This window comes from Strix uralensis, chromosome 28 (assembly GCF_047716275.1).
Source record: "Strix uralensis isolate ZFMK-TIS-50842 chromosome 28, bStrUra1, whole genome shotgun sequence".
Lineage (NCBI taxonomy): Eukaryota > Metazoa > Chordata > Aves > Strigiformes > Strigidae > Strix > Strix uralensis.
In genome coordinates, this window is record NC_133999.1 from 2,873,195 (window position 1) to 2,890,262 (window position 17,068).

The 17,068-nt window shown below is 54.7% G+C and overlaps 1 protein-coding gene across 5 annotated transcripts in view; it reads right to left on the reverse strand.

Annotated features, from left to right (window-relative positions):
- PEBP4 (phosphatidylethanolamine binding protein 4) overlaps positions 1–17,068 on the reverse strand; it is an 80,693-nt gene that overhangs the window by 63,548 nt on the left and 77 nt on the right. The window contains exons 1-4 of one of the 5 annotated variants that reach the window (XM_074852466.1): positions 16,133–16,144; positions 7,877–8,016; positions 6,920–7,065; positions 5,288–5,420 (exon numbers count right to left, since the gene is read on the reverse strand). In XM_074852466.1, coding sequence (XP_074708567.1) covers positions 5,288–5,420; positions 6,920–7,059 — 273 coding nt within the window. In that variant the 5' untranslated portion in view covers positions 7,060–7,065; positions 7,877–8,016; positions 16,133–16,144. Of the gene's footprint in view, positions 1–5,287; positions 5,421–6,919; positions 7,066–7,876; positions 8,017–12,195; positions 12,218–15,515; positions 15,652–16,132; positions 16,145–17,068 lie in introns of those variants that run through there. The other 4 variants (XM_074852465.1, XM_074852464.1, XM_074852468.1 and 1 more) reach the window with 4 other exon arrangements.

The following is a 17,068-nucleotide window of genomic DNA, read 5'->3' on the forward strand; positions in this document are numbered from 1 at the left end:
TGGCACCAGCTGTCCCATCGGTCCCCTCCGGTGGGGCAAGGGCCCGTTGGGGAATAACACCCCGTGCTCTTCCAGTGCTTTCCATCAGGGATGCTCTCCCGGGAAGCTCTCCTGGTGCTTCCGAGGTGCGTGGGGGGGGGAACTGCACCCCGAACCAGCTCTGCCACGCAACCCCCCACCAAAGCAGCGGCGTTTATACCAGACCCGGTGCGGGTCAGCAGAGGACACGGCTTGATGCAGCGCAGAAGAGCCTGCAGCGCACAGATTTTTTTGCTTTAACACCCTCAAAAGAGGCACTTGGGTAGCTCGCAGGCCTCGCACCAACCCCTCTGCTCAGAAGCTGCTGCAGAGCCGGGCCGGTCCCAGGCGCCGGGGAGCCGCTGGGTTGGCCGCCCTCTGAAGTCGGGGGTGCTGGTATGCCACGGAGTGGTCCCGGGGCATGGGAACCCAAACCAGCATCAGCTCCAGCAGGGCAAAAGGGAGGGGTTCATCACCAGGGGCTTGGGCTAATCCCCATAATATCTGGCTGACAGCATCGGGAAGGAATGCTGGGCCATTGTTTTTTAAGTAGCCCAGACAGGATTGAGAGAAAAAAAAACACACAGTGGTGGCTCCTTAACCCCAGACTGTTCTAGGAGCCAGCGAGGATACACAAACTGTCAGAAATCTTCTGCTTAAAACCATCTTCTTTAATGAGACTTGAATTTAACCTGAGTGCCACTCAAAAGCCCCCTCTTCCAGCCAGCTGCAAATCACTGCCTGACACAACTAGAGCACATCCCAATTAGGATATTAAGCAGACCTTCGCCTCCTTTTGTTAAAAGCTAATGAATTTCCTCATACGAGTAATTTTCCAAATAATAGGCCCCAGACCCTAGAGCACAGAAACCTTTATAAATCAGGACTGTCCCCAACCCAGCCACTAAGTGTTCACAAAAGGGGGAGAGTCAGGGCCAAGGCTGGGATCTAACCCGCGAGTGGACTTGGCCATGGACTCCAAGCTCCTGGGAGAGGCTCATTCACTCTGGGCACAGCTGCAATCCCGGCCAAAACCAGGACATGGGTGCCATGGCAGGACATCACCCTGGCTCTCCAGTCCGGGAGCAGCACCCCGGGGTGCTGGTTACAGGCTTAGGCATCAAAGAGCCTGATGCAACCCATGAGGACATCATCCCATGGTTCACATGGCTGGGGGGGCTTTTCCAGCTGCCTTTTCAGCTCCAGCTCCTCCTTGCCATGGAAATGGTTTTAAATAAGATATTATAAAAATGTACAGTTCTTGAAAGAGCAGAGAAAAGGGGGTGATCTGTACAGCTGCAGGAAGAAGTTCTAGTTCATGGATGCGCAAGTTTTCAGACTAGTTTAGACAGGAGAGGGTTCTTGCAAAAACAGTAAGTTTAAAAAAGTACAGGTGGGGGTAGGAACCCTGAAAAAAGCGCTTTATTTTTGAGACATCTGGTCCCTGGGCCAGAGAGCAAGTCCTACCCCTTTCCCGCACTCTAAAGGAGCAACGGCACAGCCCAAAGAAACCTCTGAGGAAGTTGTCAAACCCTGCGATGAAAACAAATCTGGAAGAGCAGGTAAAAGGTAGCGCCGTAAACCGCGGCTCGAGAACATCGCGGCAGGTAAATTGCTTTTTAACAAGCAGACAAGTTCTATCAATAGCATCTACCGTATGTTTTTATAAAGTGCAGAAATATGTTTTTAAAAGGCCAGTAAATAAAGTTCCTATCGATTTGATCTCAAGCGTAATCTGTTTTTCTGTCTGCCACCAACAGTGGTAATAAAACAGAATCATGTAACGGCGTTCCGGCTAATGCGACTATACATCACGGCAGGGGCCGCGTGCTCGCGGGCGATCTATCATTTTCTATTGGGATTGCTTAGCTGCAGAATTTATAAACTTGCCCCAAATTGATGCAATGTCCAATTTTCTTTTCCAATTTATTTTTGGTTGAGCAAAGCAATATCAAGGCAGGACAAGGAGGGCGCATTTCCCGTCTATCCAGATGTTCTCCCCTGCTCCTGCCTCCTCCCTGGCCTGGGAAAGGGCCTGGCAGCAGCTCCTCTGCTGGGGTTTTCAGGAAGATGCTGACAGATCCTTTAAGGGCTGAGTTTGGTGTTTGCTCCCTGTCACCCGCTGCCCCAAGGCTGCCCGCAGAGCCAAATATCCGATGCTCCGAGGGGTCTCCCAGCAAGGATCGAGCATCCTCAGCACCGCAGGGCTGCATCTCGCCCCCACCCGGGCTTCTGCAACACCAGGATGGACCAGGGGGTGCTCAGCCACAGCGCAGGGCCGGGGACAGGCGCTTCCCACGCGCCCAAACCACGCGCCCGGGTTTGTGCATCTGTGCCCAGCAGTTCAAGGGTTTCCAGGGCACCCGAACTATCCGTCACCGGTCTCCCTGGTCTGGCGATGCAGCTTATTCCTTCGCCTGAGCGTGCTGCTCAGAGATAGCAGCCAGGCCTAACGGCTGCCTTCACGGCACTAAAGAAGTCAAAGATGGGTCTTTTGGGAAGTAACAGCGATGTTTGATAAAGCTGGCTGCCAGGCTGCAATGGCCCAGTGTCTAAAAGAAGCAGCAAGGGATGTTAAAAACCCTACAAACACACATAAGATGATGGATTAAAGTCCCCCAGGCCTACCAAAGCTCAGCTTTGCAAGATGCCGCCCCACTTGAAGGACCTTCACCCAAACACTCTGACATCACCTTCATCAAGGGGCATCAAGGCTGCGAGCAGAGACCTGGGGCACAAACAGGGTGAAACGTGGCCCCCCCCAGACCCGTGAGCCCTATCTGGAACAGGGATGGGAAACGTCCCGTCCCCCCACCTTGGAAAACTGATAAATATTTCCGGAGATAAAAACAAACACTCCGCATTTGGCTTTTTTGGTGGTTGTTTTTCTTGAAGAGACAAAGTGTTCCACAGAAAGCAGACACTTCCTACACAAGTTTTCATACTCAAACCCCAAGTTTTTCTGCCACTGATTTTGACAGAAAAAGCGTAGCCAGCCCTTTACCCAGCCCATCTCTCACCACTCCATCCACGAGATCGCCAAGCCTCGGCAGGGCCGTAGCTGAGAAGCATCGCATAAATGGAGATAACTTTAGCAGAGTGAGGTTTCCCATTCTCACTTGGGAATAAAAAAGAAATAAAATCAAGTGTCCTGACCTTAGAAATCCCATCGTAAACCATAAAAAGCAACCGCGTTGCCTGTGCACGCCTCAGCCCTGGCATAGGATGAGGCAACTCTTGTTCCCACTCACTTTAGGGTGATTTTTTTTGGGAAAAAGGTTATCCCAAAGCATCCTTACAGGTTCAGGAGTAAGAAAAACATATGTATTCCTATAAAGAAAGCCTGAGGAAATTCAGAGCCAGTTCTCTGCAATGGATTTCAGGCCATCCAGCTTCTTGCCCAAAATTAAACCCCAGTTTGCACGCTGCAGAAGCTGGGAGCCTCCCGGCTGCGTGGAGCTGGGGATGTGTTTCTGGCAAAGGCCAGAGGAGAGAATAAATGCAAACCAAGGAAGCAGCGGGGCCCGTGTCCTCAGATGCCGCCTCAGCGCAAGATGTGCCGAGTTGTCTTGGACGGAAACGGTGCCAGATCTGCCAGCGGAGACGAGCCATCAGCCAGCCCTGATGCCAGAGGGAGCTGCCGACCCTCTGCAAGGGGCTCCCCGGGGAGCTGCCCCCCCACAGTCAGCATCCCATCCCAAAATAAACCTGCACCAGTGACGCACAGCCAGCTCCCAAGCCCAGCCTGGGCAGGTTCACTCACCTGCTCTTGTTTTCGGTTCAAAGCCAGCATCCCCCCGGCACGGCCAGGCAAGGGTCTGGCTCTGCTTGTCCCCCAAATCCTCCCCACAGCATCGTTTACCGGACAGAGCAGCACCCACCAGCATCACCACAGCCAAGTCCCTTCCCTTTCCAGGACAAAAATAAAAAGAAAAGCAACTGCCTACATCCCTGGGGAATTTCGAACTACCGGAACACAACGCACAAGTGATGGATGATTTTGTGTACAGCATCCTCTGCCAGGGAGGAATTTTTTTTTTTTTTTTTTTGGAAGAATCAGACATCTTTAAGGGAAAGTTATACTTCAAACCATGTGATCAACAGGGGGAAGAGACTTTCCAGACGGCAACGAAACAGCCAGAAAAACTGATTCTTAACACTTCAAGGTAAAGCCAAGACACCAAGAGCTGAGTTTCTCCCTCATTAGCTACGGCTGAAGCATCCGCAGCTGCCAGGGCTGGAGCTACTGATGGAGGAACCGCTCCTGGCAGTTATCGGGGTGCTGACGGGGCCTGCGCTGGGGTTCTGGGCACAAAGTCTCCCCTACAAGCCAAAGCCACCCAACTGGTTGTGGTCCCCAAGCCGGGCAGGTCCCAGCGGGACCCTGGGGGTGCAGGGTGCCAGCCCGACACCCCGCAGAGACCCGCACGACACCCCACTTCTCCCCTGCTCAGGGCATCCCCCCCCCCCCACCCCCCAGCACGGGTGCAGCCCCCCAGCAGGAGCCCAGCAGCTCCCAGTGCTCCCAGTCCGGCACAACTGGGGCTCGGGAAGTTCAATGCTGCCACCTGGCGACAGCGGGAGGGAAGAGCAGCCCCGGAGGGGCTGAGCAGGGATCGGGCCCCCTCCCCGGGACCGGTTACCACCACCCCCGAACCCCCATTAGAAATCCTACAGCCCCTGAGCAACCCGGGAGCTCACATTAATTAATCTGGTTTCTCCAGGCAGGCACCAGCTCTGGATGTAAACAGCCAGCCAAAGTCTGTTTGCTTTAAAAACTTTACAAGCAATTGGAGGGGGAAAAAAAAAAAAAAAAAAGAAAAATCAATCTGTGCTTGCAATTTTTTTTTTTATATAAGGTAGTAAAAAAGAAAAAGTGTTTCAGTTTAAGCACACCCTCGGACCAAAACTCTGAAGCAATGGGGAAGCACTGGGGAAAAAAAAAACCTAAAAAAAACAACCCACCTTAGAAAGTCACCCTGATTTCAGGCAAAAGTTTAACAAGCACAACCCGAGTGGCTGATGGCACTTGGGCCGGGGACAGCGGTGCCAAACCCAGGTCCCAGAGTGACCCCAGCACCCAGTGCCTGCACGTTGGGTGTCCCAGCCCAGCCCAGCTCCCCGGCAGGCTCTCAGGGCCAGGCTCAAAGTACAAGCGCACGCGTGTGTAAACAATTATTTCCCACGGAATTCCTCCCCTGCGATCCAGCTAATTAGAGGTGTCTAATTCACACGGAGAAGCGTGGAGCAGACACAAGTCGGGACTCACCTTGTCAGCCTGGGGGTACCGGACGCGGGGGCTGCCCCACTCCCTGCTGATCCGCCGCCGGTACCGGTGGCACTTGGGGATGTACGTGCAGCCCACGTCGCCCAGCTCTGGGTAGATAATTTCTACATCCCCTCTGGGGAGAAAAGAGGGAGAAAAGACAATGTAGGGCGAGAGCACACCGTGCAGGGGGTGGGTATTGATGCCCCTTCCCAGCCAGGCTTGAGCTGTGGCTGCGATGCTGGGCAGGGGATGCAGGATCCGACCCTGCATCCCCTGCACCTTGTGCACCAGGATAACACCCTCTATGCTCCACCATAACCACGGTGTCTGCAGCAAGACTTTAAACATTCGTCACGGCTCAGCACACCTTAGATTATGCCCAGTGTTTTCCATAGTCTATAAAAAATCGTGGCCCATGCGGGTTAATCTGAGGCTTGAAGATGGGGAGCAGGAGGGCAAAGCTGCCCCCACTCCCCCTTCACCTCAGACAAACTGTTTGAACTCTGAGCCCCCCCCCTCCCGCTATGAAAGTGGGGACAAGTCTCCTCTGCATTTTGGGCACTGATAGTGCAATAACGGGTCAGATACCTCCAGCCTCTGCACCAAGTGCTTTCCCCTTCTGCGTTATCTAACAGAGAAAGGGGCCGCCGGAGCAAGCTGCCAGGTCACCGCAGCGTGCGGGGAGCGTGTCTCAAGGCCACCCTGAAGATTAGCTGCCACCAACGTGACCCTCGAATCCTGCAGCCTGGGAGGCTGCGGAGCAAACAGCGGCAGCAGCACGGGCCTGGCACAAAGGAGGCTGAGTTCAAAGCTCATGGTTTGTGGGAGGAAGCTGGGGCCAAGTGAAGTCTCTGCTTGCCTTAATCTAAAGCTTAAGTCACTCATTCAGAGAGTATTTTGGTGAAACTGAGAAATAGTAGAAAGGATGTTTTTGATACAGAAGTTGCCAGTAATGCAGGATATTAAGAACCCCCCAAGGGAGAGGGGCACATGTGTGCCGCTGCTCGCCCAGCCCTGCCTCCCATCTCCAGCAACCCACAGGCAACAAGAGATTAAGCCAAGGACCTTCAGTCTCAAAACATTTGATAAGGGGGTGCATTCGGTGGCTGTTCAGCTGGGGGGGCCCCGCTGGTACAGCAGCAAACCGCCTGCTTGCAGCTCCAGGAGCAGCCCTCCTCGTCCTTCCTCCTCTTCCCATGCCCACGCTCAGTAAACATTAGCATCTCCGCGGCACGGGGTGAGCTCTGCGGGATGGACTGTTCTAACACTTTTCTTCCCCAAAAAGTAAGTGTCCTTCCTCTGAAACTTTTCGCAGAAAACATTTGTCACCTCCGATGCCATAAGTTGCTTGAAAAACCTCTGCACAACAGACTAGGAAACAACTTGAGGTGACCAGAGACACCAAGATCTCAGCTTGCATAAAACAAGAGCTGGACGACGCGGCAGGCGCTGCTCTGCTTCGCTCTGGCCCAGATTCCTGGCAAAAGGAAGAAAGCAACCAATATTTATAGCCCTGGCAAAGGGGACACTGGAATTAACTGTCCCAGGAGGTGACACGCTGGACAAGGGCAGTGTGTGACTGGACACCCAGGGCTGGTGCACTTGGAGAGGAGACACCAGGGAGTCGCTCACCTGCAGAACTCGCTGTCCACGCCGCTGAGCATCTGGAAGAAGCAGGTCCGTGGAGGATCGTCCGGCCAGGGGGGCTGCTCCCCCCAGGCAGCAGGGCCGAGCAGGCCAGCAGCCAGCAACACAGCTCCCAGCAGCTTCATCCTGCCCTGCGGGGACCGAGGGACAGAGTGTCACAGGCACAGCCAGGACCCAGCGCTGCCCCCCCCAAAACCAGCTCCAGGCAAAGCACACCCATCCTCACACATCATTTTTTATTCCCACTTCCACCAGTTCCACACCATTAATCCCAGTTATGCCAGAAATGAACTCCGTTTCCTGCTGCTGCTCTGTACCAGGAATCACCGAGCCCCCAGCAAGAACCTGCATCTTAGAGGACCCGTTTCTGCCCACGTACGAGGACGGTGCATCGCCCCCGTCCTGCACGGCGCCAGCGATGTGCACATACGATGCCACAAGCTGGGAGCCCAGCATGGCCACGATCACTTCCATGTGATCGGCGACACCCCAGGCAGCACCGAGAGGGGACAGAGTTCCCACCTCCAGCTGCTGCTCTCCCTATCTCTAACGTGATGGAAAAGATGAAAAATTGGTATCAGGCTTGGTCATGGCCTAACCAAGGCCATTATGGATGGCTGCACGACCAGCCACGACACGCTGAGCAGCACATCCCTGACCCCAGGCAGAGCCTCTGCAGGGGAGCAGCACAAGGGTTCACCTTGAACCCTGAGCCAGGCCTGAGCTTCCCCTGCATGAGGACAGCCATGGCCACCCATTTTTCTGTACAAAGCACAAGCCAAGCCCCGAGGATGAGGGGAGCCGGGGTACGGGGTTTATAGACCCACAGCCCTGCCAAGCCCAACTCCAGCCCTCGCCTCCCCGGGCTCTGCCGAGGTGCCTGCGCAGCCCGATGGACCCGGTGGCCAAGGCCACCACGGCTGGCCCTGCCGAGGCACTTACCCGCCGGGTCCTGGGGATGGGCGAGCAGCTCCGAGGCAGAGCCCGGAGGTTTGAGGTTGCCGTGGAGATGGTTTCCCTGGAATGAAGGGAAGAAGGGACTGGGAACAAAAACACAGCCCAGGGAAGGGGCAGCTCATCCCCTAAAGGAGCACCAAAAAAAAAAATAAATCAGGCAACAGGTTTTCATCTCGCCCATCCCACAGCGATGGTCTCCAGCTGATCCACCAGCTCTGGGTCCTCACCTGGCTCTAATTCCCCTCTGCACTGACAACTTCCCAGCTAATTAGAAAGGATGCGACCCAAACATTTATTTGCACTAGCCTGTCTTCTCCATTGCCTAATCAGCTCTGGATGAGGCATATGCAAAAAAACCCACTGTCAGTTGGGAATAGGTATTACAACACATACTGTATCATTATATAATGAAGTACCGGCACGCAGAGCGAACACGAGTAAGTACTAGCGCCACTGTCATTACAGAGAGAAAAAGGCATCATGCTTAACTAATTAGAAACATTAATGTATTGGGAATGATCTGGAGGTTTAGGGGCTAATGGCTCTGGTTCCCACGCTACAAGATGGGCAAACCCCATAATTAGAGCCCTGATCCTGCAAACAGGCTCACGTGAGTAACGCTTTTCCCATCGGAGTCAGAAGCGCCGGTTTGTGTGAGTCAGGATCATCAAAGTGGGGTTTATATCCTCACCCGATATCACAAGCCGGGGGGGGGGTTGATAATGGGTTGTCCCACAGAAGCCACGCGGGGGGGGGGGGGGGGGGGATGGCAGCCCCAGGCAAGGCATGCCCAAGGACTGCTAATCATTACAGCTGCCCAGGGACTCTCCGCCGCGGAAAGGTGGGTTTCTTCAAAGCAGGACTTCCCTCGGAAAGCCGACAGCTCGGCTGAAAGCTTGGTGAGAGGGTGGCGGGGGAAGGGATGGTGGCTTTGACCAAGACACACACAGGGACAGAGCTACAGACATGGAAAAGGGACTCATCCTGCCAAAGTGACTCTCACCATGGCAAACCCATCCATCTTTACTGCTTATTTAAGCGTGAAAGCAGCGAAGCCGACACAAGGCTTGCATTGCCGCAGCCCTGGCAGCTCAGACCCCCAGGTCAGCCCCAGAGGAGCAGAGGAGCATCATCACTTTGCAGTAACCAGCTCCAAGCGGTTCCTGCAGTAACTTTGCAGTGATCACCCAAATAACAGCAAAAGCCAGGGACAGTGTGGACCCCAAACAGACCAAACAGGGGTATTTTATTTTAGTTTAAGCCTAGAGGCAGAGAGAAGCCCTTCACCCAGAGGCAACGTCAGCCACTTCCATCTGGAGACCTCCTGAGAGGATCCTCACGAAATGGGAGCAGCACAAAAGGGTTTGCCAACAGGCAAGGTGCAGAGGGATCCCCCAGGGATGCTCTGAAAGAAAAACCCGTGGGAGCAGCAATCTCTCCTGCAGCATCCTGTGTAAGACGAACTATGGCTTTCTCTCTAAAAGCTATTTGCAGAGTAATTACAAAGATCCTATTTCTCCTACTCAGGACTTGCGAAGGCAGCGGGAAGCCTGGTGCAGCAAAATGGCTTTGCTGCCAGGCCACGGCACAGCGGCCCCGACACAACCCTGCCTGCACAAATCCTCCAGGCCTGGCAAACCCACACAGGGGATGGGTCATTTCCACCAGCATCCATCTCCTCCGGTCTGCCTGCACCTGGAGCTCTCACAGGCAGGGAACACCAAGAACCCACGTGCCTGAGCAACCTCCCCTCTGGAGAAGGAGCCTCCCACGGGAAGACACGCACAGAGCGTGTCCAGCACGAGCCAACCTCCTCTCCCAGCAAGCCCGGGGTGTTTGCCTGTCGCCTCTCCTGACTAAGCAGTGCAGGACTGCAGGAATCTTGTCTTTCCAGCTGCTGGGAAGTCTCTGGCACGGTGCTGCAGCTACGTTCATCCAGGATTCCCCCCCCCTCCCACTCAGGGATGAGATATGCCCTCCACTTACAGACGCTTCACACTTTTGTAAAGCCATTGTTGAAAAAGCTGCTGTAAACCCCCTCCTGCTTCTCTGTTTTATCATTTCTGTACAGGCCAGGCACGGGTCTGCCTTGCCAGGCAGCAAAACGACCCTGGGGATTTAACCAAGCTCAGACTACGCACCGCACCTCCACACACGGAACCCCTCAGCTCACCCTGACCTTTCCTCCAAACCCCAGCGGAAGGAGAGGAAGGAATTGCTTTTGAGCCACAGTTAATTTGGAGGATGGCTTGAAACAGCCCTGGCACGGAGCCACGTGGGCTGTGCTCCCTGCCGTGCCCCCTCCTCACGCAGCTCAGGGTCACAGCACCAGGTTCCCGACTTCCAGCACGAACCAGTATTTGGGAAGAAAAATAAAGCTTTCACAAAGTACCAAGTCCAACCCGTGGCTTTTGGATAGATTCGTTTGGTTAATCAGATGAGAGAAGCAATGTTGTGAAGCCCAAGGAAGCAAAGTGATGCATCCCACTACCACTTCAGCTCATTGGGAGGAGACAGAAATGCAATATATATCATCGAATCACAGAATCATTCGGGTTGGAAAAACCCCTCGGGATCATCGAGTCCAACCCTCAGCCCGACTCTACACAGTTCTCCCCTACCCCACATCCCCCCACAGCTCATCCAAACGGCCCTTAAACACACCCAGGGATGGGGACTCCACCCCCTCCCTGGGCAGCCTATTCCACTCTCTGACAACTCTTTCTGGGAAAGATTTTTGCCTAATGTCCAGTTTAAGTCTAATATAATTTCCAGGAAACCAAATCAGCTCCTAAAGCTACTAAAAAGTCTTTCACAGTTGGCAAAGCTAAAACATAAGCAAGGAAATCATCATTTTCTATTAATATTAGAGATGAAAATGTTCTTCATGAAAGGAAACTACCTTAAGGCAGGGAAGGAAGGGAGAAGTCTGGGGCTTGGTTTAACAGTTGCAACAAAGCACAAGTGAAAGCCAGAGCACCTGTGTTGGGAGCCAAGTTACACACACCAGCTGATCCACGGGGCCACAAAACAGGTGCCTGCAGAGGGGAGGAGGGGGTGGCTTGTTGCAGAGGAGGCAGCAACCCATCTGGGTGCTGCTGAGCCCCCCAGTCCTTTGCAGCCCACTTGTTGACACTCTCCCATGGCCACATCAGCGGCTACCAAGGTCCCAACGTATTTGCCAGGGAGCGCTGAGCACATTAGGACACAGCTCAACCAAAAATCAAAGTATTTCAAGGAACCCCGTGGACATCAGCTGAATCTGACAGGCTCTCAAAGCTCCCACACGCAAAACCTCCAGCTCTGTTGCAGTTTGTTTACTTAATGCTGGGCTGTAATGCAAAACAAGTGTTTCCAGGTCAGAATTTCTCCATAAACGCTCATAAGAGACCAGTTTTTTTTACTCTGACATGGGCCAAAAACATATTGTTTGCGAGGTTTGGAATTTCCCACCCAAGCCACTGGCTTCCTGTTGATGTTAGTTTAAGATTAACCAGTGCCATTTACAATCCACTTCAGTGCTTCTTCTGACTTCACCCAGCACTTGGTCCCCGCGCCATAAAAAGCTATTTTATTTCATGGAATCTAAGTTTACCTCCATCCCATTTCATTAAGCCACCCCGGCTCTCCCCAGACATTAGTTGCCCGCAGGGGCAGAGCAGGGAGGCATTGCTGGGTTTGAGTTTCCCCAGTCCCGTGTCACAGGAAGCCTGGCACCGTGGGGTTTTTTTTTTCCCCCTCCCAGTTTGTTTCAGGCTGCAGCTCACCACTGAAGTCCATTAGAAACTCTATCCCTTTCTTTCCACAGAGCCAAGACTGTCGCTTTGCTCTAATGCTCAAGAAAACAAGTGTTCACTTTGCTTTGCATGAGCAAAGACATTTCTAGGCAATAAATCTGCTCCTTGCACTCCCAGCCAAGACCCCCAAGCATTAGTCCAGCCCAGCTGCTGCAGAAAGAACTCAGCTCCTCCTTCAAGGTCCAGCATTTTCCTCTGATTCAGGCTCCTCTCTGCCTCAGTTTCCCCATGAGGGTCCCGAGAAACTCAGAAACCAATTCCTACAGTCTGAACAACAGCTGAAAAAAATATTTACACTGTTGATATCCACCAGCAAGACTGTAAGGACTTGGCAGAGCCTCAGCAGCCAGGGGAATTCCCTCAATCTTTGTCTTGCAGGAAGCCCATTTTTCAGATATTTTTTCCATAGCAATCAGCAAAGGAAGCAGAAAACCACATCCTCTCTCCCCATTCATAACCTGCTGCACCTCCAGCCATGCCCTGGCCATGCTGTGCCTCTTATCTCACCTCTTCATAGGCTGTCCTCACATTTCCCTCTTTGCATGGCTAACAATTTCATTCCCAGCTTCAACTGAGTCACTACAAGGTCGTCTTCACCTTGCCCCAGCCAACCCTCAGGGCAAGAGCTTTGTGAATTAAAAAAGCGCTTGTCCCAGAACACACCATAAATTTGCATCTGCACTGATCTGTGGGGCCAGCTCTCCTCCTTGGGCAATGTTAAGGTTCTGGGAAGAATTAAGGGGATTTAGGGGATGTGACAGCTTTATTTGGCTCAGGTGGTCTCCGGTTTTGCAGGGTCTGCCTAGTGCCACGTAAGGATCAGGAGTTAAAAGACCCAGGTTGTCACTGCAGAAAACAAAGCTGCCCTCAGCGAAGTGCCCAGCAGCAGCACCAGCCCTGGGGTGAGTTACTAGAATAAGATGAATCTGAACCTGCTCGGGGGAGACCGATGATATCACTGCTAGGTCCTACAAGTGCAAGAGTTCAATAGCTGAGCCGGTATTTCTGGGTGTCTACAGCGTTAATAAGATGCTGGGGCAAAATACGGAGCAATGTGGTTGCATTCAGCCCCCCCAAACCCCCCCTCCCCGAGCCTGCAGACTGCAACAGCAGAGCTCTGCAGTTCGCAGAACGCCGGGTGCAGATCCGTGGTGCAGCCGGAGAGATTAACAGAGAAGGATTTTTGGCTTTTCTCTTTTTTTACCTGCTAAAGCCCCAGGTCTGAACTCTAACCCTTGCCTGCCCCATTTTCCTGGCAGGCAGCTGTGTCCGGGCAAGCTGGATTAAATGCTGCCACTGTCAGCACCGGAGAAAGTCCTGAGTGACCAGGGGGGGAAGGGTCAAAGCCCCAAAGGGGGTTTGGACCCGCAGCACCCTCTAAGCAGGAATCTCTAGGGCATCGGGAGGGGTTCCACGGTGCTTTTTGCCCTTTGAAGTTTCTAGCACCTTGCAGGCTCCTGCCCTCGCCTCCCAAGAGGAGCAGATGCAGTGCAGCACAAACCCAGCAGCGGAGCAGACCCAGGACCCCCGAAGCCTTCCTTGGCAGAGCCCCCCAGTGCCAGCCCCTCTCCCTCAGCTGGGCACTGCAGGAGCACCCAGGAGAGGAAGAATATTCAAGATTTGCCAGGCAAGATGCACATAGAAAGGTGCAGTGTCGTCCCCCCCCACCCCAAGCCTGGCAGAGCCCACAGAGCCACCCCTGTGCTGCAGCACACAGGGATCCCCCCTTCTTCCTCCTGCCAGCCCCGTCCCATCCCAAACCTCAGCTCCAGCAGCACCACAAGCAGAAACATGTTTCAGCCTCTGCAGCATCCGACACTGCCCTGAGCCCAAGCACTTGCCCCGGCATGCCTGCACGAGACAGCGGCACCCATGGAGCCACCCGCCTCTGCATCCCCCCCCCACCTTCATCCAAACCCCGTGGGTGCTCTCCCCATCCACAAACTCCTCTCCCAGAGCAGCATCGGGTACCCCAGAGCTGGCTGGTGCGTTTTGGGGAGGGTCACTGGGCGGCTGTGGTATGCACAGCAGCCTCAGGAGCAGGGCCCAGGGAGGTGACCTTGGTGGCCGGCGACCTCGGTGGCCGGCATCGCTGGGAGCCAACCGCTTGCACCCTCGCAGGCTGGGCGTGCAACCTGCCCACCCACACCTGCCGGAGCCCACCCGGCCACGGCAGGCACCTTGTGACTGCTCCTGCCGGAGCTGCAGCTCTTTCTGGGGAAGGTCTTCTATTTTGGGAAGAATGTTTTCATTTGGCCTATATTAAGCGCATCCATTTCGCAGTCACAAGGCAGGCGCAGAGCTGTGCAGGAGCCTCCTCTCCTCCAGCGCCAGCAGCTCCGCAGCCTGGCAGCTCCCGGATCCCAGCGGTGCTGGCACACACGCAGCCGAGCCCGCCGCTCACCAGGGCACTGCCTAATGCAATTAGCTCCCATTTGCATCCCTCCAGCCACACGCTTGCTGAGAGGCTGCTGCAACCCACCGGGCAGCTGCTCAGCACTGATTTAAATTTCTGGCTCGAGCTCCAGCATTAAGCACCTTCCCCTGCTCCCAAAGACAGGGGAAGCCACCGAGCGTTGCTGCAAACACCAGCAAGGAGCTAAAGCATTGAGAAACCCTCAGGTGTGGCCTCTGCTCAACCTACCACCCAGGGACTCTGCGTGGGCAGGGTACAGCACGGCGACTGGGTTATGGAGGGGTCACCTACCCCAGGCAGGTGCTTTCACCTTTCTTCCCTCCTTTCCCCCCCTTCTCCTGGACGCTGCACCCTGGCAAGAAGGTGTGTCTCTGCCCCGTGCCTCATGGGTGCCCTAATTGTGATTACAGCCCTTTAGGGATGACAGCAAAAAAAGAAAAAAAAAAATAAACAAGCACCCATTCCCAGCCCTTGACATCTCACCACCTGGGCTGGGTGATGCTCGTGGGAAAGCCCTGGGGCAGCGGGTTAATGAGGAGCTGGGGATGAGGAAGAAGCATCCTCCGCTCTGACTCAGATTGGGCTGAGCCTGGCCCCACGGGTCACCCCAACAAGGTGCGACAGGGTGGTGGGACCCGGCTGCTTCACCCACCCGCAGCCAGCTGGGCACAGGGACCTACGTGGAATTTAGGCCGGCTGAGCAGGGAGGTCTATAAATAGCACTGTTTCAGATTCAGCCTGCATGTGGCTCTTCTCTTCAGTCCCCAGTTTATTTTCTCCCTCTTTCAGGGGCTCTCTGCAGCCCGAGAGGAAGAGGAGCGCAGCCTGGACCCTTCGTTAAGTCGTACAGACAGAACAGGGAGACGGACTAGTTAAATTGGGCCAAATCCCCAGTGGCGATGCACTTATACCAGATTAACCTTCACATCAATAGACTACCAAATCACACTAAACTGGCTTAACCCTTCCTTAAAGGGGTTTAACTGGTCTGCTGCAGGGGGCTCATCGAGGTGTAATGAGCTCAGCTGAGTCCCAGCAAGGGTGCTTCCCTGGGAAGCCCTGAGCCCCCCCGCCCCAGCTCCATGCAGAGGGTGGCCCCAGGCTCCCCCCAAAGCTGGTCCGTGGGCTGGAAGGAACAAGGGTACTTCCCACAGGTACCCATGGTTGGGGGACCCCTGAGCAGGGGGGCCTTTTCCCAAAGGTTTTTCCAGCTTCCCCCTCCCCAGGCATTACCCCCAGACCCTTGGCACCCTGGCTCTGAAGGGGACCCCAAGGTGACCCCTGTTGACTGTCCCCCCCGAGCCCCCTGCCCTTATACCCCAACAAACCAATCACTTCAAAACAAGAGGGAAAACAGCCTGACACCCCCCAACACACAACAAGCCAGCCAGTCCCCCCCTTTTCCACCTACCCCTCTTTCCACCACCAGTATCCCCAGTCCCGCAGCGGTGGAGGAGCCAGCAGCAGAGGGGAGCCTGTGCCCGGCCAGGTCTGGCAGAGCCCCAGCCCCACGGCTGGTCCTGGCAGGGCTGAGCCCTGGAGCTGTCTCAGAGGCTGAGCAGGGGGGGCAGTTTGCAAAGTCAAGGGCTGGCACACCCCCCACCCCTTCCCAGGGTGACCCTCGCAGCTGGGACACCAGCGAGCACCCCAGTTTGCAGAGGCCAGGGCCGTTGGCAGGATGCTCGGCGTTGCGCAGAGCAAGCAGCTGCAAACCAGGCAGGGAACACCTTCCTTGCTCTGTGATGCAGCAAAACCAGGAGCCTTTTTAGTACCAATCACAAAATTAGGCATAAAAATCCCCCTGGCTTTCTTTTTGAGATTAGCTCAGCTCGGGTCAGAGCAAACAGCTCTGCCTCCCAGGAGAACACGCGGCATGTGTGAGCCCTGGGTGCCAGGCACGCACGGCAGCACCGGCGCCCGATGAGAAGGTGAGGCAAGACCTGCACCAGTGGGGAAAAAAAAAAAAAAAAAAAAAAGCCATGCATGTGCTGAGCAGCACGTTCTGCCTGTTATCAGCCAAATCAGTACCTGCAGCCAGCATTCTCCTGGGGTGCTCCAGTCCCTCCAAGAGCAGCCTGAGCAGAGCTGGCTCAGCCCTGGGGGCTCCTCCTCCCTTTTTTAAAGCCCCACATTCACCTGCTGCCCACCAGCCCATTACCTCCCTCCTCTCCCATTGACTCACCAGCTGGTCCCACTGAGTCACCCCTTGGAACAACCTCTCCTTTCCGTGGCCCGTGGCCATTTCCCCGGTCCCTTGGTTCCCATTGACTCACCGCTGCTCATCCGAAGCTCACCCTCCCCTTTCCATTCCCATCCTGGCCCCTTCTGGTCACTTGGACTCCCCCAGCCCTGGTACCAGCCTTCCTTCTCGCCAGCACCGTGCCAGCACCATCCCTGATGAGCTGCGAGGAGCGTCCCGGTCAGGGACCCCCGGGCTGAGCATCTCGTGGCTCCCAAAGCACCCTCCAACCTGTGCAGAAGTGCCATTGCCAAGCCCTAGGGCTGCAGGGAGCGTTTGCTTTTTCAGGGGCAAAGGATTCCCCTCCATTTCTCGCCCTGGCTGGCATCTTCTGCTGTGTTTTCTTCCACGGACCGTGGGAGAAATAGCAAATGATTTGCAGAGTTTAGATGTAATCAATGGCTCTAACGTATTCCTTCCCACTTCCCATCCATCCCTCCATCACCAGGTTCATTTTCTCCAGCTGCAATACAGGAAGCATTTAGGGATGAGTCTGAAAGACTTTGGAAGTGTAGGGAAATGGGAGTTTGGGAGCGGGGAGACGTGGGCCCTGGCGCGTGCCGTGCCGCCGGGGCTGAGCTCCGAGTGGAAAATTCCTGTCTGTTGAGCACGGATTGTGGTTCAACAGGTTTTAGTCCCAGCCCCTTTATTTGTGTCAGTGCAAAAACTCATCCCTAGGGCATTTGTTTGGATCACATGGGCGAGCATATAAAAATGGGTCCTAC